The 22324-nt window shown below is 43.7% G+C and overlaps 1 protein-coding gene across 1 annotated transcript in view; it reads left to right on the top strand.

The window, feature by feature from the left end:
- akap13 (A-kinase anchoring protein 13) overlaps positions 1-22324 on the top strand; it is a 77700-nt gene that overhangs the window by 33816 nt on the left and 21560 nt on the right. The window contains exons 8-19 of the mRNA XM_083654692.1: positions 2681-2740; positions 5259-5448; positions 6424-6532; positions 8213-8255; positions 8756-8867; positions 11764-11926; positions 15241-15308; positions 19218-19275; positions 19776-19959; positions 20319-20425; positions 21579-21725; positions 21909-22018. Of these exons, the coding sequence (XP_083510818.1) occupies positions 2681-2740; positions 5259-5448; positions 6424-6532; positions 8213-8255; positions 8756-8867; positions 11764-11926; positions 15241-15308; positions 19218-19275; positions 19776-19959; positions 20319-20425; positions 21579-21725; positions 21909-22018 (1351 nt within the window). The remainder of the gene's footprint in view (positions 1-2680; positions 2741-5258; positions 5449-6423; positions 6533-8212; positions 8256-8755; positions 8868-11763; positions 11927-15240; positions 15309-19217; positions 19276-19775; positions 19960-20318; positions 20426-21578; positions 21726-21908; positions 22019-22324) is intronic.

The following is a 22324-nucleotide window of genomic DNA, read 5'->3' as shown; positions in this document are numbered from 1 at the left end:
TCCATCTTAGGTTTTCACCTACTTCCATGTATAGTCAGGTAAGCCCTATTCCATCGAGAAGTTATTAGATTCCTCATTGTCGACGAATAGCAGCATAACATTCAAACTGTCAAAGAATCTTTATAAAGGACAGCATCCTCCAACCAGAATCAGATATGAAGCCGATTTACTGGCAACGCTCCAACCTCCAAACATGCTCCTAAACGTCATCAATGGTGCGTGTGAGCAATGGAGTGTTTGGGTGCGGTTTTGCATTCTCTCCCTTTTATCACCAGAGGAGAAGCTATTCTTTCTGCTTTTCCATTCTCACGTCTGTTCACATGAGAGGCCATGCACGGTGTTCACTGGAAAAGTCATTAATGACACGAAAGAACTGGCCAACCACATCTGGAAGGGTGGAAATGGAAAATCGCCTTTGGTTCCATCCAGTACGGCATAGGGAGACTCAGATGGATGGGAGTGGGCGTGGCTTTGGCGGTAGCCTCCAAGGCTCACAGAGCTACAGCATCCCTGAGACATGTGACAGTGGCATTAGGCGGCGTTCACACCCAACGCGCTTATTTCAGCTGCCAGCGCCTTTCTGCAATTCATTCTCTATGTAACGACGTGCTAGGCACGCTCCTCTTTCGAGGAACGCACCTGGCGTTTAAGCGCTGGTGGCGCTTTTTTTTTTATTGAATTTGATTCAATAAATAAAAGTCTTCTAACCAGAGTTATAATACCACTTGGATCAAAAAGTTTATTTTTGATCCAAGTGAAATGTTATGGTCTCTCCTGATTCTAAATATAGCTGAATCGCTTGGTTTGACCAAGTAAAACTATTCTCATAAGCATTTTATTGAAATGTCTATGGAAAAATGATGCCAGATGAAATCCCTTGGTTCTAATTTACTAGTCTTATTCAGCTTTTTGATTGTCTCTCACAGTCTCCACAATGTTGGAATGCTCCAGAGACAGTCTGTACAATCACAAAACTTGGAAACCTTATTTTGACCGGATAGCCATATTCTTTGACCAACTTTGTGACCTGCCGAGTACAGACGGGTAGGCGGGAGCAGTCAAGACAGGTCTGTCTTGAGAGACTAGCTTTTTTATACCTTTTGTACTTTTTGAAAAATCACAGTTTAAAGCCCCCCTCCGGTGAAAAGGGGAGTGACTTAGGAAAGGTTATTGTCAAATTATTCAATTTTGATGACTGAATGAAAACACCAGCCCTTTAATTTCCCTTTATAGTTCTAACTTAGAGCCATCTCTCATCTCAAGCTTTCATTAGGTCATTTTCTTCTCCCCATCTCCTTTTCTGCCTGGTCCTCTCTCACTCTTCATCATCCCTCCATCAACCATCTCCTCTACTCCTCTCACACCTGTCCTCCCTCTCTCTCCTCCTCTCACACCTGTCCTCCCTCTCTCTCTCCTCCTCTCACACATGTCCTCCCTCTCTCTCCTCCTCTCACACCTGTCCTCCCTCTCTCTCTCCTCCTCTCACACCTGTCCTCCCTCTCTCTCCTCCTCTCACACCTGTCCTCCCTCTCTTTCTCTCCTCCCCTCACACCTGTCCTCCCTCTCTCTCCTCCTCTCACACCTGTCCTCCCCCTCTCTCTCTCCTCCTCTCACACCTGTCCTCCCTCTCTCTCCTCCTCTCACACCTGTCCTCCCTCTCTCTCCTCCTCTCACACCTGTCCTCCCTCTCTCTCCTCCTCTCACACCTGTCCTCCCTCTCTCTCTCCTCCTCTCACACCTGTCCTCCCTCTCTCTCCTCCTCTCACACCTGTCCTCCCTCTCTCTCCTCCTCTCACACCTGTCCTCCCTCCCTCTCTCTCCTCCTCTCACACCTGTCCTCCCTCTCTCTCTCCTCCTCTCACACCTGTCCTCCCTCTCTCTCTCCTCCTCTCACACCTGTCCTCCCTCTCTCTCTCCTCCTCTCACACCTGTCCTCCCTCTCTCTCTCCTCCTCTCACACCTGTCCTCCCTCTCTCTCTCCTCCTCTCACACCTGTCCTCCCTCTCTCTCCTCCTCTCACACCTGTCCTCCCTCTCTCTCTCCTCCTCTCACACCTGTCCTCCCTCTCTCTCCTCCTCTCACACCTGTCCTCCCTCTCTCTCCTCCTCTCACACGTGTCCTCCCTCTCTCTCCTCCTCTCACACCTGTCCTCCCTCTCTCTCCTCCTCTCACACCTGTCCTCCCTCTCTCCTCCTCTCACACCTGTCCTCCCTCTCTCTCCTCCTCTCACACCTGTCCTCCCTCCCTCTCTCTCCTCCTCTCACACCTGTCCTCCCTCTCTCTCTCCTCCTCTCACACCTGTCCTCCCTCTCTCTCCTCCTCTCACACCTGTCCTCCCTCTCTCTCCTCCTCTCACACCTGTCCTCCCTTTCTCTCTCCTCCTCTCACACCTGTCCTCCCTCTTTCTCTCCTCCTCTCACACCTGTCCTCCCTCTCTCTCCTCCTCTCACACCTGTCCTCCCTCTCTCTCTCCTCCTCTCACACCTGTCCTCCCTCTCTCTCCTCCTCTCACACCTGTCCTCCCTCTCTCTCCTCCTCTCACACCTGTCCTCCCTCTCTCTCCTCCTCTCACACCTGTCCTCCCTCTCTCTCTCCTCCTCTCACACCTGTCCTCCCTCTCTCTCCCACGCTTCTCATTTTGTCATCCACCACTCATCCCTTTATCCCTCCATCTCTCCAGTATGAGCTGGTGTCCCTCCAACCTGCCTCGTCCCCATCAGGAGCAAATAGACAGCAGAAGGTAATCAGTGTTGGTTGATACTATAAGCCATTAATTATCTGTTTCGGAAGATATTTTTGCCATGCCAAAACATCTATTTATTACATGGCCATCTAAAATGCGTTTAAAGAACAGGTAATGCATAAATTGCAACTATAATGTTCATGGGGGTGAGCAGGGGGTTTCTAAACTTGTTAATTTTAGAAATCCCAAATAGACACACATTACATCTCATTTTGATAAGATTGTGTCTGTTAGATATAATTTTTACAGAATGGTATAATGGGATGCAAATGGCGATTTGACTGTCCTGTCCCATCTATCCGTCAAGCACATGTCAACAATTAAATAATTACTTGAATTGTCCTGATGGGGCTGCTATAATTAAAGGTCAACATTTGTAACTTTAAAATGCTCTAAGGCCACATTGACACAGGATCAGGCGCTGTTGTGAAAATGTCAGTCCTGCCAGTTCATTTGAATGGGGGTAGTGCATTTAGGTTCGGGTGGTGGGGTGCCAGGTTATTTTCAAACAAAGAAAACAAAAATAGCGGTCCTGTGGCAAAAACAGAATCAACTTTTAGAGAAACGCAACCTCACGCTGTCACGCTGCGATAGCCAATCATAACCCAGCGTCACGCTGCGATAGCCAATCATAACCCAACGTCACGCTGCAGTGACCAATCATAACCCAGCGTCACGCTGCAGTGGCCTATCATAACCTAGCGTCACGCTGCAGTGGCCGGTACAAGTTGTGACTGGCGCGGAGCAAAACAGAGCACTTCTGGTGTAAATGGCCAGGCTCCTGCTCGAGCTAAATTTACACGCGGCACCACTTCCGTTTCCAGTATGTTTGCGCCGTAATTGACAGAAAACTTGCTATTATGCATCTTGCTATCCTTACAAAATTTCACTGATTGGCCTAATCGGGGTGCTATAATTAAATAGAATTAATCAAAATTTCAAATGCAAACATAATATCTTAGACACCACTCGTGCAATTTCACTGAAAGTGGGAGGGCTGACGCATTTTGGCACTGTGTTCTAGTGTTTGAAAAGTAGACTGATTGGCCTGATGGAGGCGCTATAGTTAAAGCTAAAAATTTCAAATTGGAAAGACCACAGCAGGGACAGTGCATCTTGTTACTGGTTGGCCCAAGGAGTGCCTGCATCACTCATGACATATTTCACTTTTTGTGGGTAAAGTGTTTCTACATGAGCTACTGCAGCCAGGAAGTCTGAGCACAATGAGGAAGACGTCCCACAGTCAATAGCAAGAGCAGCACAGTCCAGCTGCTGCCATACCCAGGCTGCAGTGTGGTAGAGAGAGCACTGCTCTGTTAGCTCTAGCTGCTGTATTAGCTTTAGCTACTGGATTAGCTATAGCTGCCATTCACAATGAGCGGTATCGTGATCATCATCACTGATGCAAATGCAAACTGGTAAGGCAAGACTTTGGAACTACTTTATTAACTTACTCACTCCTCTTTCACGGATGGATTTAAAACCGTAAGAGAGTAACATAATTTCATCGCATTGCACTTACACAGCCTCAACAGTGGATACATTGCTTGCTAGTGAAGTTGAATAATTGTTGTGTTCATAATATCGAGGTGCTTCTATCTAATTGTTTACCAATGTAGCATCATCAGTTGACATTTGATTGAATTTTTCATTCAGCTTGTTTAGGTACTCTTTATTGATGATGCCAGACACTTAAAGGAACACTCTGCCCATTTTCAACCAGCTTTGTATCATTAGAACATAAGTAGTATATCAGAAAACTGTAAACAGTTTTGAAGTCTGTCATATAATTTGACAGTTATTGAGTGTTAAAGTGTGGACCAGTGACATCACTGGTCCACACTAACTCAAATTAATAACTCATTAACTCAAATCAACTCTCAATAACTGTCAAACTAGATGAATGATGAATAGTTTGACAGTTATTGAGAGTTGATTTGAGTTAATGAGTTATTAATTTGAGTTAGTGTGGACCAGTGATGTCACTGGTCCACACTTTAACACTCAATAACTGTCAAATTAAATGACTGACATCAAAACCGTTTACAGTTTTCTGATATACTACTGATGTTCTAATGATACAAAGCTGGTTGAAAATGGGCGGAGTGTTCCTTTAAATATCACCAATCAGAAGAAAGGATCACGAAACCAAAAGCATCGTTGTCTAGACACATTTATTCAGAGCGGCTGTCAGCAAGTGGTTTCAGCTCACCCTGACAGTCAACTAGGGAGGGAGGCAATATTTCTGCTTTCTTCTTCCCTTTTTTGATTTTATTTTAAAATCTGTATTTGTGTGTTGGGGGGGGGGCGCATTTTGACCCTACAGGTTTGGTTTTAGGTGGAGCATGAAAGCTATTGCTAAAACATTTGACCTACCGGTAATTAAAATAATTCATAAAAACTTTATCATTTTCTTGTGTGTGTGTGTGTTGGGGGAAACTGGGCTGAATTGGGTGTAGTTGTGGTACAACAGACAGAAAATACATATTCATTTGCCCACTCTCTTTCCCTGCAGCTACAGCCTGGAGCGTCTGGAGGTGGAGAGGGGAGCGGGCCAGACCACGTGCCCCAGCATGGGTGCGGCCGATCGGGAAGAGAGGCCCACGGGGAGGGGCCCACGTCTGGACAGCCAGGAGAGGGGAGGCTCGCTGGTCTCCCTCACCGAGGAGGAGCAGGAGGCAGACGCAAGCAGCATCGATAGTCAGGTTGTGTGTGTGTGTGTGTGGGTGTGTGTGTGTGTGTGTGTGTGGGGGGGGGTGTGTGTGTGTGTGTGTGGGGGGGGGGGGGGGGTGCGCCCCCGCCAAATACCAGTTAGCTGATACAGTACATTGAGCTGTTAACTATGACTGTGAAAAGCTTTACCTCGTTATAAGTAAATAGAGTGGCTGTGTTCACACTACAAAACACCCAAAACCACAACTTTGACTATATTCTTGGTTCCATCTATTTCAATCTTTTTATAGATAGATAGATAGATACTGTAGATAGACTTTATTGCAGACTCAAGGTCCATACAAAAATACACATAATACAAAAAAGATTAAAAGAAAACACAAAATAAAAATAGTCTAGTGACTCATTTTAAAAGACACCTATACCAGTGCTCCCAAAGCTGAGACGTGCAGCGTGTGGCACTGTACGCAATGTTCACCAGCACCACCACAAGTTGATTTTCAGAATCATTTAGCCGACAGATAAACCTGTACATTACATTTCTCAAGACAGCTTGCAGTGTGTTCACTCCAGCACTCACAAACGTCTCACTCGCACTAGTCCATCTGGGCCTTTTTAGCAGTATTCTCAGAGCATCATTATATGCCACTTGCAGTCTCTGAAGGCTGGCTTTTTTATAGTTCAACCGCAGATGTGCAGTGTACAAAGGTGAACAGTACGCTGTAAACAGAGTCAGCTTCACTCCATCAGTGCAACAACCAAATTTACGTGACAATACATTTGCTCGTACATACAACATACGACACTGACGATAAATGTCCTCGTCATCTGTCAGTTGGTCTGTGATCACGTGACCAAGATATTTAACTTCACTGCAGACATTCAGAACATTACCAGACAGTTTAAAGTCAGGATTATACTTATCATTAGCTTTATAGTTCTCGTGAATGAATCCTTTCATCATCCTTAGGCTTGACTTTGTGTTTTGTCTCCTGTGTCTCTTACAGAGCTCTCACCCAGTCCTGTCAATGACGAGCAGCTGTCCTCCCATGTTCCACCACCAAACCCTCACCAAGTCCATCTCTATGGTCGCCATCAGTCACCGCGACACAGACGGTGAGTTTCTGGCTCGCTCCGCAACCTCCTTTCTAATCATCGCCCTTCTTTTGACCGAGCTTTAGGGCTGGGTGATATGGTTGAAATCAATATCACAAGATTTTTTCGGTATCGATGTATATTACGATATGGCTCATGTATGCAAAATCTTGTTAAAATCAGTTTAACTGAATGGTAATGTTAGGTGTGATGTCAAACAAAATAGAAATATTCAAATAATATTCCTTACAAGATGTTTCATCCTTCATTTTAAATTTGTAAAATTTGTAAAATTTGTAAAATTTGTAAAATTTGTAAAATTTTTAAAGTAAGTACAGGGAGTAGAATTAGTTTATCATCAACTTAGAGAGCAGAATCCACTGAAAGACAATAAACGATAATATTGAATTATCGCCCAGCCCTAGCCAAGCTTGTTCAGATGTCTTTGTGAACCGTTAAATAAAAATGAACTTTTCAATTTCCGATGCCCTTCAGCGACCGGACGGCCTCGGTCAAAGCGACGAATCCGCTTCTCTCTCAGTTTCTCCCCGCTCCTCTCCAAAAGTAGACGCTCCTTTTCTATTGGCTCCTCCTTCAGTGACGGGGAAGAGGAGGGAGGGAGTAAGTACTCTGAATCCCAGAATGCCTGGCGTGGCGTGCCTTTGGTCCTTACTTTGTAACATGTGAAATGTGGTCCCCCCTCTCGCTGAAGCCGTGGAATCAGAATGGATAGAAAAATCACTTCCTGGTGTACTTTGTTATTCTCCCTCACGTCAACTAAGATGGCCACCATGTGATTCCAGCAAAGTTGCTTTGCCTTCATAAATGCCTTAATGTGACTTCAGGAATTTCACACCAGTGACTGTCCTATCCATTTGATTTCTTGGCATCAAGCAGCCCTATCCCCGTCACCTAGTTGGTAACTGACCTCTCTGACCTTCCTCCACTGACCTACATGTGATACTGTAGCTACTGTACAGTCTGTCAGAGTACTACTTTATGTTGATCCTTTTCACTCAATTGAAGTCGTCGCCCCTCTCTCCCTCCCTCCCTCCCTCTCTCCCTCCCTCCCTCTCTCCCTCTCTCCCTCCCTCCCTCCCTCCCTCTCTCCCTCTCTCCCTCTCTCCCTCTCTCCCTCCCTCCCTCCCTCCCTCTCTCCCTCCCTCCCTCCCTCTCTGTCTCAGTCTGACAAAATATAATTTTTAGTGCAGCCAGCAAAACCCAAAGGAACTGATACAGGTACCAACCCCTTAATATGTCCGTGTGGGAACTCAGATTTATTTTAATTTTAAATTCAAAACAAAAACAAAATTCGGTACGGACGGTGACGAAAACGCATGGAAATCTGTCAGAGAGGGGCGTGTCATCAGTCTTGCCCGGACAACGGGCAGGACAACAACAATGAATGAGTGTGGCCACGCTCTAAAAGGCAGCGTTAGTACCCCGCTCTACCCACTGGGTATTTGACCCCCTGTGACCCTGGCAGTGGTAGTGCCTTGCTCTCCGTTTGAGCTGCAGCTAGGGGTCCTAATAGCAGACGACATCATGTTTGACCCCTTGTCCTGTCATCATCATAGCTAACCGTTGATTCCAGTGTGTGAAATGCTGCTTCTCCGGCAGACATCATGTTACCGCCGTGTGATGTGATCGTACTGTATGTGCCTCTGATCAGATGATGTGTTTCCTGTTTGCTTCCTGTAGGGGCGGGCTCATTCTCCACCACTTCCGGGTCAGTAGAATACAGGTAAGAAAAGTCCCTGATGCTGACATGGTCCTGGCTTTCTGCTGGACCTTACCTCTCTTGTTGTCGCCTCCCCTTTATGGTGTTGCTTATCTCGTTTGCTATTGGCTGTCTTGTTCATGACGCTGGACATTAGTCATGCTTGTAAAACAATATGGGTTACATTGCTGTGTGTAATACATTTGATTTAACTCCAAATAAACGATAAGAGTACAACAATCTTTTAATGGTCAAAGTAGGGTCAAAGTTACACATGTGTAAATTGAGGGAACCAACTCACCTGATTCAAACCAAACAAACTATAGTTTAAAAATACCCTGTATTTCCCACTCCTTTCCTCCTGTTGGCTCACTAGCTTCGTTAGCCATAGAGCTCAACAGTGATCATCCACTTTTTTGCGGCTCCACTTCCAGAAAGTGAATTTCCCATTTATTTCTCCGTTGACGTTTCAGAAAATCTGTGTGTGTCAGTATTTTGATGAGAGCTCTCTGTGTGCGTGTCAGTATTTCAGAGGAGGAGCCAGGCCCACTGCGGAGCGACACCGAGGGACGAGGAGGCACCAAAGTCAGCCGGACGTTCAGCTACCTCCGCAGCAAGATGAGCAAGAAGGGCAAGGTGAGAGACATCCTCCAGGCAAGGAACGCATGCAGCAACGCATGAGGTAGTGTCGAGGTAAAAGCACTCACCTACCACTGCACCGGGTTCAAATCTCGGCAGCGATACTTCCGGCTTCAACAACTGTTGAAAAGAGTGAGGTATTTCTGAAGAGACATGGTTGTTTTCTGTCTTACCGCTATTATATCTGATTGACAGCACCATAGCAAACACAGGATTGTCCTCTCTCACTGACTATGTTTACATGCACACAATATTCCACTATTATTCGGAAAATGACAATATTCTGAATTTGATAAGGGGTCATGTAAACAGCATATTCCAGTTTTCCGAATTTGCCCTTTTTCCGAATTTAGCATTTTCCGATTAAGACATCTGGGTTATTCCAGTATTATTCGGGTTTTCGGAGGATTCTTTGATCATGTATACAGCGCATTCGGAATATGCGTCTCAATCAGGGTTTTTACCGCAGTTTGCGACGCATGTTGCCTGTTTGTGGTCAACTGATGTGTGCTAGAAAGCGCTAGAACAGGCGATATAATCATAATAATCCATCATCTCTGGCATGCAAAAAGAAAAGCTGACATTTCTGATCCGGAGGAGATGAGAAACATCGATTTAAAGAGAGAGAGAGAGTAGCCTATAGTGCCCACGGAAGTCCACAATGCTTGCGAGCCTGCGAGGTAATAACGTAGGCTACTAGCCTACTTTTTATGAAAGACTTGGATGCGCAACACCAAACTTTTCAGCAGCAAGCTGCTCCTGAAATGGACCAAGTGATGCTCGTAAGAATAGTGCTGCTCTGTTTATTCTCAACAGAAAAACTCTGCGGCTCCGCCTACCTGCATCTCTCTCTCCCCCCCCTCCCTCACGTGTTGGGGAGGGCGAGCTACGGCTGCATGTAAACGGGAATATTAGTGGATTATTCATTTAGTCGGAATATTGTCATTTTCCGAATATGGGCAAAAATCGGAATATTGTGTGCATGTAAACGTAGTCACTGTGAGGAAAGTGAGTAGGTTATTCCAAAAGAAAATCACATTCAAGACAAAATGTAACCATAAACGAAAACATATCACTTGCCAAATGCATTTCATCATTTACTGGGCTAGTACTACATTGGAAGTGAGTGTCATTCTCTGGGTACATTTAGCCTATGCAATGTATGCATGTACACACGTCATCTTTTTAAAATAGCATTACTGTCAATGGGGAAAATTACCAGGTTTTGCGGGCATATTCTTGAAACAGCTTTTTGAGCTGCAACATTTCAACAGGAAACTGACGATACACGGTGCACAGAAAGAGGAACCAATACACCGCTGCTCTGTGTGTGTGTGTGTGTGTGTGTGTACGTACAAGCAGATGTTAGCTAGCTCACTTCCTGATTTTTCAAAGCAGACTGACAAGCAGCGGCATGTACACAGTGACAGTCTGTCAAAACGACAGCAGACACAGACAGACAGACAGACAGACAGCAAGAGAGAGAGAGAGAGTCGGAGAGACAGACAGACAGACAGACGGTGAGAGGGACAGACAGGCCCACACAGACAGTATTGAGAGGGTGAGCAATAGGGAGACAGTCGGGAAGGTAGAGACAGTCAGCCATGCTGTGTAAGATGTTAAGTCGCTCAATGAAGTGGAGAGGAGACATCGGATCGGATGAGGTAGGAGGAAGATTGTGATTGCCGATGATGATGATGATGATGATGTGTGTGTGTGTGTGTGTGTGTGTGTAAGATGTGCAGCTCAGCATGCACTGCAACATACAATACAATGGTGATTGTAACCATGGACTCAGTGGTTAGCACTGTTGCCTCACAGCAAGAAGGTCCCTGGTTCGGACCCTTAACCTATTATGCAACCAGGTGGAGGGATTACATCTCCACACTGGTCTTGGAAGGCCTTGGGATGGCCCCGTCAGAGCTGCTTAATGTGGCCTGGGAAAGGGAGGTTTGCCATCTCCTACTGGATCTGTGACATAGATGGATGGATGGGACGGGAGAGATGATTTATGAGATATATATGTTGTCAGACTTCAACAGATTTTCCCGGTAAAAGAAACACACCAATTACCAGCTAACGGAAGCCCTGGTGTACACGTGTGGACACACGGGCAAACTTCATGTGGTTTTTCTGTGAGGCTACATTTACTGTCCATCCTCAATATTTCTACACACAAATTCATCAGATTTGTTTATTTGTTTATTATCATCAGCCAGTGTTGTGGTCAAGTCACTATATCTCCAGTCCGAGTAGAGTCTCGAGTGTTCGAGTAAAAAAAAAAGTTCATGGTGTGTGTGTGTGTGTGTGTGTGTGTGTGTGTGTGTGTGTATGGTCAGATCGTGGGAAGACAGTGGGAGGTTTGAGTCACTGTTACGCGTCTTAAAGGTTTCTCTGTATAATTTCTCATACATTTTTGCAACACTGGATGCTTCACGGCTATTTTAAGCCTCATACTAACTCTGACCCACTTTACCTTTACACTCAATTCATAGTGAAGATTTTTTCCGTCCACGTTGATGCTGCCACTGTATCTAGGCAACCAAACCATAACATGATTACTGTTTACAGCAAGCCAGACAGCAGCCCTACAGTATGACACTACAGTAGCCTTAGTTATGGAACAGTTCCTGTCTCCTTGGTATTTTACATTAAATGACAAAGTAATGAGTAAATACTAAGTAAATATTAATGGTTTTGATGGGATATCGTAGATTAGAACTTAGATTATATAATTATTTACTGTAATCTCGAGGATGTGTGAATTAAGGGATGAAAATATAATGTGAATGAATGAAAATGTAAGGTGCTTTTAAGGGATTACTGACTCGTAGAGACTGGACTGAGCTTTGCTGTGCGGCTGAGCTAATCTTCTCTATGTTGATGTTTCCAGGAGAAGGACAAGGACAGGAGAGGAGAGAAGGAGCGAGAGAGTAAGGAGAGAGAGAGGAAGCTGCTGCACGGTCATGTGTTCAGCCCGGTCAGCCCCTCCGCCTTCACAGCCTGTCAGCAGTGCAGCAAGCCCCCAGGCACCAAGGAGGCCTTCCTCTGCCACAGTAAGATACCCTCAACACACCTTTCTTCTCCTCTCTTTTCTTCCTTCTCCTAGCCTGCTTCAAAGCATCCTCAACGTGATCTCACCTTCTGTTGGCCTCTACGTATCACTCTGGACTTCCAAGACGGGAGTCCACAGTCATTTCAGTGGGCGAGAGTACTTGCCTTGACAGACAACTCCTTCAGCCAATCAGCAAATCCAAATCCACTCGGAAGAACAGCGAAACTCCCCTGGTGCATACTCCTGTTCTTGTTTCATTGTTGTCTAAGGGGCCGTGCACATAGAACGTCTATTTGAGCTGCCAGCACCTTTCTGCAAGTCAAGACTCAAGTATTTGAATTATAGTCCGAGTCAAGTCTCAAGTCTCTTATCGATGAGCGTTCTATCATCTGCTGGATGCCATCTGGTCTGCTTAGAATACTGCATAGCTCAAACTGAGGGATTCAAAGCATGTACTACTGTATTATCCTCACTCCTTTATTAGCATACAGTATCAGCATTGATTAGTTGACATTATTATTAGTAGACATTTCCTTCATTGTAATACCCACAAAAATAAAGATTCTTCAGTCCCAAATCTCAAGTCAAAGTCAAGTCTCAAGTCTGAAGTCAAGTCTCAAGTCACTGTGTGTGTGACTTAAGTGCGACTCAGGTCTCAAGACAAAGTCCCTCTCTGGTGCAGTGGGATTCTCTTCATCTTTTCCTAAGCCCTTATGCATTCTCCTTCACATCTTTCCTTGATCTCATGATGTTTTCCATTGAGGTCAAGGAGGAGGGGTTAGGAATAGGTGGTAGGGGGTATTTTATTTTCTGACTATTTGAATCCCGCCCTCTCTCCTTCGTTCGTTCGTTCGTTCCTTCCTCCCTCCCTCCCTCCCTCTTTGGTGTTATTCTCTCCCTCCTCTGCGTCTTGTCCACATGAGGTCATCTCTCTCTTCTCTTTTCATTAGGATGTATCTCTCTCTTCCCATCTCTCCCACTTCCTCTCTATCTCTGGGCTTCTCATTCACTCCTTCATTAGAATTGAATCAACTTAGCCTTGACTGAGTGTGAAATCCTCACAACTCTTACATTTGACTTTTTTGTATTATTTATTTATTTATTCAAACAAACTAACTTTAAGAAAGTAATTACTAGTAGGGGTATCACGATTTTTGTGTATTGTATCGCACGAATGCCAAGTATCACAATATTTTATTATATAAATTGTCAGGTGCATGCAAGATGTATGACATTTTATGACCGTGTTGGTCAGTCTGTCTACTTGACAATTTTGCTGCAATAAAAATGATTGAAGTGAGATGAACAGACTGGAAACTTTATCTTTAGATAGAACAGATGTTGACAAAGTTTTCCTTTGAGGACATAATTTGCAGTGAAACAAAGGTAATACAGTACTCAATATATCACAATACTAGCATTTCGCAATACTATTGTATCGTGACTCAAGTTTCGTGATAATATCGTATCGTGGGGCATCTGGTGATTCCCACCGCTACTTACTAGGAATCAAATACTTTTGCTGATTTATTTTGCACACAGTATGATCTCACACATCCATAAACTGTAATCAGTTGATTTGATGCACAACTCTTTGGTGCAGTTCTCCTTTAAGTGTGCTTTTTGTTTATATTTGATCTGGTAAAAACCCTCCAGGAAATCGTCTTAATGACCACATAACATAATGGCTTAAACAAGATCGACGGGATTTCTCAGCATCAAAATGATCATGACAAAACTTCTTTGTTTCTTAAAGCAGCGTTTATCACATGACAATAACTTAACAGGAACTTGTTGGTCTGAAGAGGCAGGAAATGATGCTGTCACCGTTTTCACAATCATATACACACCACATACACTGGACTTTAACCCATTGATACCTGATGCAGCATTTGTGTGTGTATCCCTTTAAGACCGCGAACCGCGTTGACGCGGTTCGCGGTCTTAAAGGGATACGCACACAAATGAGGGATATACACGCAAATGCTGCATCAGGTATCAATGGGTTAATAGAAGGACGGTGGAATGTAGAAAGATCGATGGCATCAAATTCAGATAAATATCAGTAACAAGCCATAAACCCTGTTTAACAAATTGCACACTGTACTTTGTGTACTGTATTTGTCAAAAATTTAGGGACAACCGATGTAATGTTTTTACTTCTCTTAAAGTCATTTTGATCTAAAAGGCTTCTGCTTAAAGGAAGGCTTTGCTGGTTTTCAACCCGCTTTGTATCATTATAATCTCTGTAAGATAAAGCAGATGGACAGTGCATCGAGTCATCCACGTTTGACTGCCTGCAGAAACTCCGCCCCCGCCAGCTGTTATGGGTAATTACTAATTAACGCTCGTTAAGGCTCTCGATGCGACTCTCTGTGGATGTGCGCATACAGAGAAAATAAAAAGAAACAATAACGGCCCCCTTCGAAGCCACCCTGGAGCAACATCTGTTCACTTCCTGTACAGAATGATGCGTTTTGCATCATTCTGTACAGGTGCAGGAGAACATGAAGACAAGGTAAAGACTGCCCCTCTGCAGAATGACTGACATTGTAATGATACAAAGTGGGTTGAAAATGGGCAGCGCCTCCCTTTAAATGCTTCAAATGTGTTTCTTAGACAATTATAAATAGTGAAGTCGATCCTATGCAGGAACATCTTCCCCCCCAAAGCCTTTGCCTTTCCACCAAGGCAAAGAAAGGGCAGCTACTTTAAAGAATCCAAAATATAAAACCGTTTGGATTTGTTTAACACTTTTTTGGTCACTGCCTGATTTCATTTGTGGTATTTCAAAGTTTTGATGTCTCTATACTAGAATGTGGAAAAAATAAAGAAAAATTTGACATGGCTGAGACTTCTGCTGGCCAACTATCCTCTCTGTTGGTCTTGCAGGCTATTGCGTCACCCTGTGTTGTGTTGTGTGTGTGTGTGTGTCATTGACATAACTGCTGGACCACTGTAATTCGAGAGAAAAATGTCTTGTCTGATGCTTGCGTCTACCGTGGTTTTGAATGTTTGCTTTCCTCCATAGTTGTTATGTTGTTATGTTATGTAGTTGCTATGACTTTTCTGCTCTTTGGCAGCTAGTCTCACCTTGATAGCCACAGCCAGCTGGCCACTGGCCACGCCCACGCCTGCATGACACACCTACAGCAAATAGACTTTGATTTCGCCATGGTTCAGAGACAGACACAGACTGCTAATGTAATATATCCCATTTATTCAGTGTTTCTCGAGTCAAAAGAGTTGCCTATTGCAGCTTTAAATAACAATTAAGATTAGAATGCTTCTAATGATCAATGCGTCTGTTTGCAGACTGTGGTGTCCACGTCCATAAGAGCTGCAGAGAGAGTCTGGCTGTCTGCACCAAGAGCAAAATGAAGGTAGGTCTGCAACACATGACATAGCATTAGCATTTGTGGGCAACGGACTGCAACGGTACCTTTACTGCTGGTTCCAGCAGTACAGTGGCCAAACTAAATGAGCATCAACTGTATTAGTCCATGGGCCAGACCAGATATCGGTACCATATGGGTGGGCAAAACTTTACCTATACTAAATTGTTTATAGGGTCAATATAAGTAAATTAATATATGATAGCCTTTCCACAGGAGTAGCTTTTCATATTTATTGGACATTTTCTTATTTTCCCCTATTTAGTCCATGGGCCAAACACAAAAATTGCACATATCGGTACCACTCAAGTGGACAAATTCTAATCATGATTTTTGAACAGGTATACAGTATATCCATAGATGATATTTTAGTATGATAGCCTTTGCAGAATGGCAGCTTTGTCACAGTTATCGGCTCATGAAGTTAGCCAACCCCTACAATAAATTCGATTCTAGGTGCTGATGCATAACCTATTTTAGGCTCAGGACCTTTAACCATGTTCTATGAGAACATGTTTGACAACATTTTAAAGGCTAGCTTCTTAGCTTTCATTTGAGCTCAGTTGTGTGTCTGTCTGACAAATAAAGAGCTCACATGGGCTCTTCAAAGTGTCAGTGACATTTATTTTTCCACAGTTTTCGCCTAAACTATAGTCTTTATTTCAGCACTGTGACATCTAGGAACATCAGAGACACAAACAACAAACACTGGAATACTCATATAGGACTATAAGGATTCAGAAAAGGTATAATGAACCACTACTATCCCATCGTGAGGGGTGAATTTGGCCCTTTGAATTTGGTAGAAGAATGCCTTCTCGAGGGAAATGGGCCAGAACCCAAAATGTAAGATATCGGTACCATCCGGGTGGAGAAATTCTACTTGTGATTTTTTAAAATTCCTATTCATCCCTAGATTATCTTTTTATATGATAGACCTTGATGACCATGGTAGCTTATTAGTGCTTAACCACCCCTCTTAAATTATGGACTTATGGGAATTATGGGAAATCATCTTTCTTTCATTATATCCTCTCCCTGGGGTGTCTGGACTACTGACTGTTAATATTACATGTCTAGATATAGGCATGCTATCCTATGATACTATACATACCATACTATACTATACTAGATAGATATATATGCTATACTTAATTGTCTACTAAATTGGCACATTTCCCAGTCAAAAAGAGGGTAAATTGGCACGCTTTTCAGTCAGAAATTGTTTTATTTGTGTTACGGTATATGTACAGCTACATTCAAAATGTTTCCAGTCTTTCAACACAATATTATGACAATCTACCCTTCCTGAGACCATGTCATCCACGAGGGCAACACCATCATCGTCATTCACATCTGAGTCTGTCAGCTGTGCAGCAAGCTCTTCTTCACTGTGTTGGTTGGCACATGTTTGTAGTTTGCACAGGTTTGTGCATTTCAGACCGTTATTGAGACATGTGCACTCTGGTGGTTTGCACGACCTCACACACTTGCAGGAGAGCAACTGCAAGACGGCACCTGGTGCTGGGGAACCGTGCACCCACTGGATTTCAAGCTGCCCCTCATCATCTGTGGTCCACCTATGGTCCTTAAAGTACACTCCATTGTTGATATCATGGAAAACTCCTTTGTGAATCCACTCAGTCCAGACCAATATGAGTTTGTCAGCTTGTCAACTGCAACTGTTGCCCCGCCAGATGTAGCCAACCTGCATGATTCCAGCCACAACATCCAGCAGTGGGGGAAACTGCTCTACAGCACTGCCAGCAAAGCCAGTCTGATCAAATTCTTGTTTGAGGAATGGAAAGGACCCAAACACAGATAGAAACTACAAGACAAGGCCTTATATGTTACCTGTGAAGTAGTCTGCTTCAAAATCAACAAGAACCAATGGGAGGAGGTAACACAGCTCAAATCCTCTCAGGAAGAAGCTGACACCTGCATGCTAATGCATGCTCTCCATGTAGCAGAGTCTGGCTTCAAGGCAGTGATCATCATGGCAGACACAGATGTCCTGCTACTGACTCTGGGTTGGAGCAAGGACATCCCATGCCCAATGTACCAAAAATGTGGAACACAGAACAAGACAATGTTCCTGGACATCACCAAACTATGCAAATCACGCGGCGATAGTATTGCTGGTGCCTTGATTGGCATGCACACGTTCACTGGCTGCAACACTGTCAGCGCTTTTGCAGGACACGGAAAAGTGGGCACCCTGAACAGACAGGACATATACAGAAGCCTTCCTTGAGCTCGGCCGTGCTTGGGATGTCTCTAATGAGCTCTTCAAGAAGCTGCTGGAAATCATGTACCACATATGTACCCTCTACACACATTACAGATGTCAACCTCCTCCGATACCAACTTTTCTGCACCAGATGTGGGGAGGTCGAGTCCAGCCAGCTTCCACCATTTGAGGATTGGCTATTAATGCATTCCATTCATGCAAACGATCAGACTGCAATCTCTAGACGGTCGCTTCAAACCCAGCCATCTGTACCAAGCCCCAAGGACCATGGGTGGACCACAGACGATGAGGGGCAGCTTGAAATCCAGTGGATGCGTGGTTCCCCAGCACCAGACCGTTTTGCAGTTGCTCTCCTGCAAGTGTGTGAGGTTGTGCAAACCACCAGAGTGCACAGGTCTCAATAATGGTCTGAAGTGCACAAACCTGTGCAAACTACAAACATGTGCCAACCAGCAGACTCAGATGTGAATGACGATGATGGTGTTGCCCTCGTGGGTGGCATGGTGTCTCAGGAAGGGTAGATTGTCCTAATATTGTCCTGAAGGACTGGAAACATTTTGAATGTAGCTGTTCATATAATGTAACACAAATAAAACTATTTTTGACTGAGAAACGTGTCAATTTACTCTGTTTTTGACTGAGAAATGTGCCACTTTAGTAGACAAGCATAGTATATCTAGTATAGTATAGTATAGTATGTACAATATCATAGGATAGTTTGCCTATATCTATGTAATATTAACAGTAGTCCAGACACACCCTAGGCAACGGATAATGATAGAAAGATGATTTCCAGGGAGGGCACTTTCCTGGTTTTGAACGACAGCAGTCCATAATTTAAGAGGGGATAAGCACTAATAAGCTACCAGTCATCAAGGTCTATCATATAAAAACATAATCTAGGGATGTATATGAATTTAAAAAATCACAAGTAAAATTTGCCCACCTGGCTGGTACCGATATGTTACATTTAGGGCTCTGGCTCATTTCCCTTGAGAAGTCACTTCTACCTTAAGGGCCAAATTCACTCCTCACGATGGGATAGTATGGGCACATTATACCTTTTCTGAATCCTTATAGTCCTGTGAGTATTCCAGTGTTTGTTGTTTGTGTCTGTGATGTTCCTAGATGCCACAGTGCTGAAATAAAGACTATAGTTTAGGCGAAAATTGTGGAAAAATGAATGTCACAGACACTTTGAAGAGCCCATGTGACCTCTTTATTTGTCAGACAGACTCACAACTGAGCTCAAATGAAAGCTAAGAAGGCCCTTTAAAATGCTGTCAAACAAGTTCTCATGGAACATGAGTAGGTAGGCTACTGAAAATCTGCATAGAATAGGGTATGCATCAGCGCCTAGAATCCAATTTATTTTAAGGGCTGGCTAACTTCATGAGCTGATAACTGTGACAAAGCTACCATTCTGCAAAGGCTATCATACTAAAATATCATCTATGGATATATACCTGTTCAAAAATCATGATTAGAATTTGCCCACTTGAGTGGTACCGATATGTCAAATTTTGGGGTTTGGCCCATGGACTATATGGTCTAGCGAGACGTGAGCCTTTAACGAGAATCCCATACAGCATGTGAGGTCTTCATTTGAGTGACAGCTCCCTTTTAATAATGTTGTTTGTTTCCAGCAGCAGGCGTTGGTGCCAGAGCCTGTTCCTGGGTCAGCTGTTAACTTGAGGAGTAAATGTAAGCACATAGATTTGATTTGATTTGATGCAACTTTATTGATCCCCATGGGGAATTAGCAATTCAGTTGTAGATGTAAGACCACACATTCTGTTTTACACAAACAAACCATAAACACATTACAGAGTCATTACTGTGTATTTACATAAGAATTGTCAGAAAGTAACTGGTAATTTCTGCTAATAACAAGTAACACTTTGTAGTTATAATGTGCAATTTCTCAGTTAAATGCTGGTCATTTCTGGCGATGACTAGTAATACGTTTTTGTTTGTAAATTTGGCCAAAAGCATTTTCGGACCAAACAGTTGTGGGGGGAGAGAGAGAGAGAGGAACTGTGCCTCCGCCGGCGATAGCCAGGCCGGAGGCATTATGAATTCGGGTTGTCCGTCCATCCATATGTCCATCCGATGTTCGTTAACGCGATATCTAGGAACGCATTGATTACTTAGTTAATTCCCATCTCTGCTTAAGGGTCATGTTGTCTTTGTGTCCCTAACAGCTACATCTTCAGCATCGTCTGTATCCTCAGCATCATCGTCATCGTCACGGGAACGCTGGTCCACGCTGCCCAGCCCAGAGGAGCAGGTCTCTGTGCTGTTTCCACGGCGACAGACCAGCATCCTGTCCTACACACAACCACACAGCAACCTGTCCAAGAGCATCTCCACCAGCAACATAGCAGGGTGAGACAGACACATGCCTTTTATTACATAGCATCGCTGTCAGACGGAAAACCTTATATCTCCAAATTCGGCCATCTCCTCCATAAATGGCTTTTTGTGGGTACCCAAAAATAACGTGGAAGTTTCAGGGACTGCCTCCATCCACTAGTTGATATATAGTATATAGTATACTGATATATATATATATCTCTCTCTCTCTCAACTAGTGGACTCTTAATGTTTCCTCAAAATCCACTTATAGATTTGTCAAAAATGACTCTTCCTTTTGAAGAATATAAAGTGGTAGGAAATGCAAACACAAGGAGTGTAGTTATTTGAACCAATCATTGAAAGCTTTTGGATGTGTTTGTTCCCTGTAGGTTAGAAGAAGTCTCTCTGAAAAGCCACAAGTTTCTGTCGCAGTCCACTGACTCTCTGAGCCAGGGGAGCAAGGTCAACGCCTCCACTGAGTCACTCACTGATGAAGGTAGGATCAGCCACACACATGTGCGTGTGCATGCAAGCAAACGCACGCACACGCACACACACACACACACACACACACACACACACACACACACACACACACACACACACACACACACACACACAATGGAGAAATAAGTGAAAACCCTGTTAACCTGTGAAAACCCCATTCACATATTCAGTCATTCACCGTAGAGATTCACAATTTTATTTGATTTATCTTTTTATTTTTTGCTGATATCCGATATGCCAATATTTTTCAATTCAACCCACCGCTGGTAGATGCAGACATAAATACAATGCTTTTCAAAATGTGCAAATTCACTGTGTAAAATAAGAAAACTACTATAACTTAGGTTATGTCAAACATGCCATTTAGTCAAGCATTGAACATTTGGGCATAATTAAAGTGTCATTTCTTCGGCCTGTCATATCGGCAGAAATATTAGTTTCGGGCCATTTTATTTTAAAGCCTTTATCAGTCGATATCATGGTGCATCCCTAATTCACTTGCTGACCAATTTGGTGACATGTTTGTGCACATGTGTGTTTAAAGGGACAGAGATGATGGACAGCCAGCTGACATGTTTGTGCACATGTGTGTTTAAAGGGACAGAGATGATGGACAGCCAGCTGACATGTTTGTGCACATGTGTGTTTAAAGGGACAGAGATGATGGACAGCCAGCTGACATGTTTGTGCACGTGTGTGTTTTTAAAGGGACAGAGATGATGGACAGCCAGCTGACATGTTTGTGCACATGTGTGTTTTTAAAGGGACAGAGATGATGGACAGCCAGCTGACATGTTTGTGCACATGTGTGTTTAAAGGGACAGAGATGATGGACAGCCAGCTGACATGTTTGTGCACGTGTGTGTTTAAAGGGACAGAGATGATGGACAGCCAGCTGACATGTTTGTGCACATGTGTGTTTAAAGGGACAGAGATGATGGACAGCCAGCTGACATGTTTGTGCACATGTGTGTTTAAAGGGACAGAGATGATGGACAGCCAGCTGACATGTTTGTGCACATGTGTGTTTAAAGGGACAGAGATGATGGACAGCCAGCTGACATGTTTGTGCACATGTGTGTTTAAAGGGACAGAGATGATGGACAGCCAGCTGACATGTTTGTGCACGTGTGTGTTTAAAGGGACAGAGATGATGGACAGCCAGCTGATGGGAGAGTTTGAGTGCGAGATGAAAGATTTAGAGGCCGACTCATGGAGCGCCTCGATGGACAAGAAGTTCCTGAAGACGATCAAGAAAGACGAAATCAAGAGACAAGACGTCATCTATGGTAAAATAAAAAATGAAGAATAAATCGCTGGAAATAGCTGCAATAGAAATAATAGAAAATAATTTGTAATAAATAAAGACTCCGTTACTCTCTTTCTCGGTCTCTCTCTCTCTCTCTCTCTCTCTCTCTCTCTCTCTCTCTCTCTCCCTCCCTCCCTCCTCCCCTGCCTCCCTCCCCTAACAGAGTTGTACCAAACAGAGTTCCACCATGTGCGGACATTGAGGATAATGTCTGAGGTTTACTATAAAGGCATTCATACAGAGCTGCAGCTGGACAATCACACGCTGGACAAGGTAACCTTGCTCAGAGGCCGTTGCCGCTCCCTCTTATACAGTGTATATATATATATATATATATATATATATATATATATATATATATATATATATATATATATATATATATATCAGACAACATAGCGGAGGAATACCATTTAGGCAAGATAGTTCCTATTTGAGACTAGAAAGAATCCTGGGTCCATCGTGCATTTCTATTGAATTAGTATTTAAAAATAAAAGTAGATCCAGTCACCCAAACAGGAAGTATCTCTCCAAAATCGTATCCCTCTGCTATGTTCTCTTCTATATCACTAAAAATGC

This window comes from Poromitra crassiceps (genome assembly GCF_964638095.1).
Source record: "Poromitra crassiceps genome assembly, chromosome: 18".
In the NCBI taxonomy this organism is placed as follows: domain Eukaryota; kingdom Metazoa; phylum Chordata; class Actinopteri; order Beryciformes; family Melamphaidae; genus Poromitra; species Poromitra crassiceps.
Note: the sequence above shows the minus strand (reverse complement) of the source record. Positions and strands in the feature narration are given on the sequence as shown.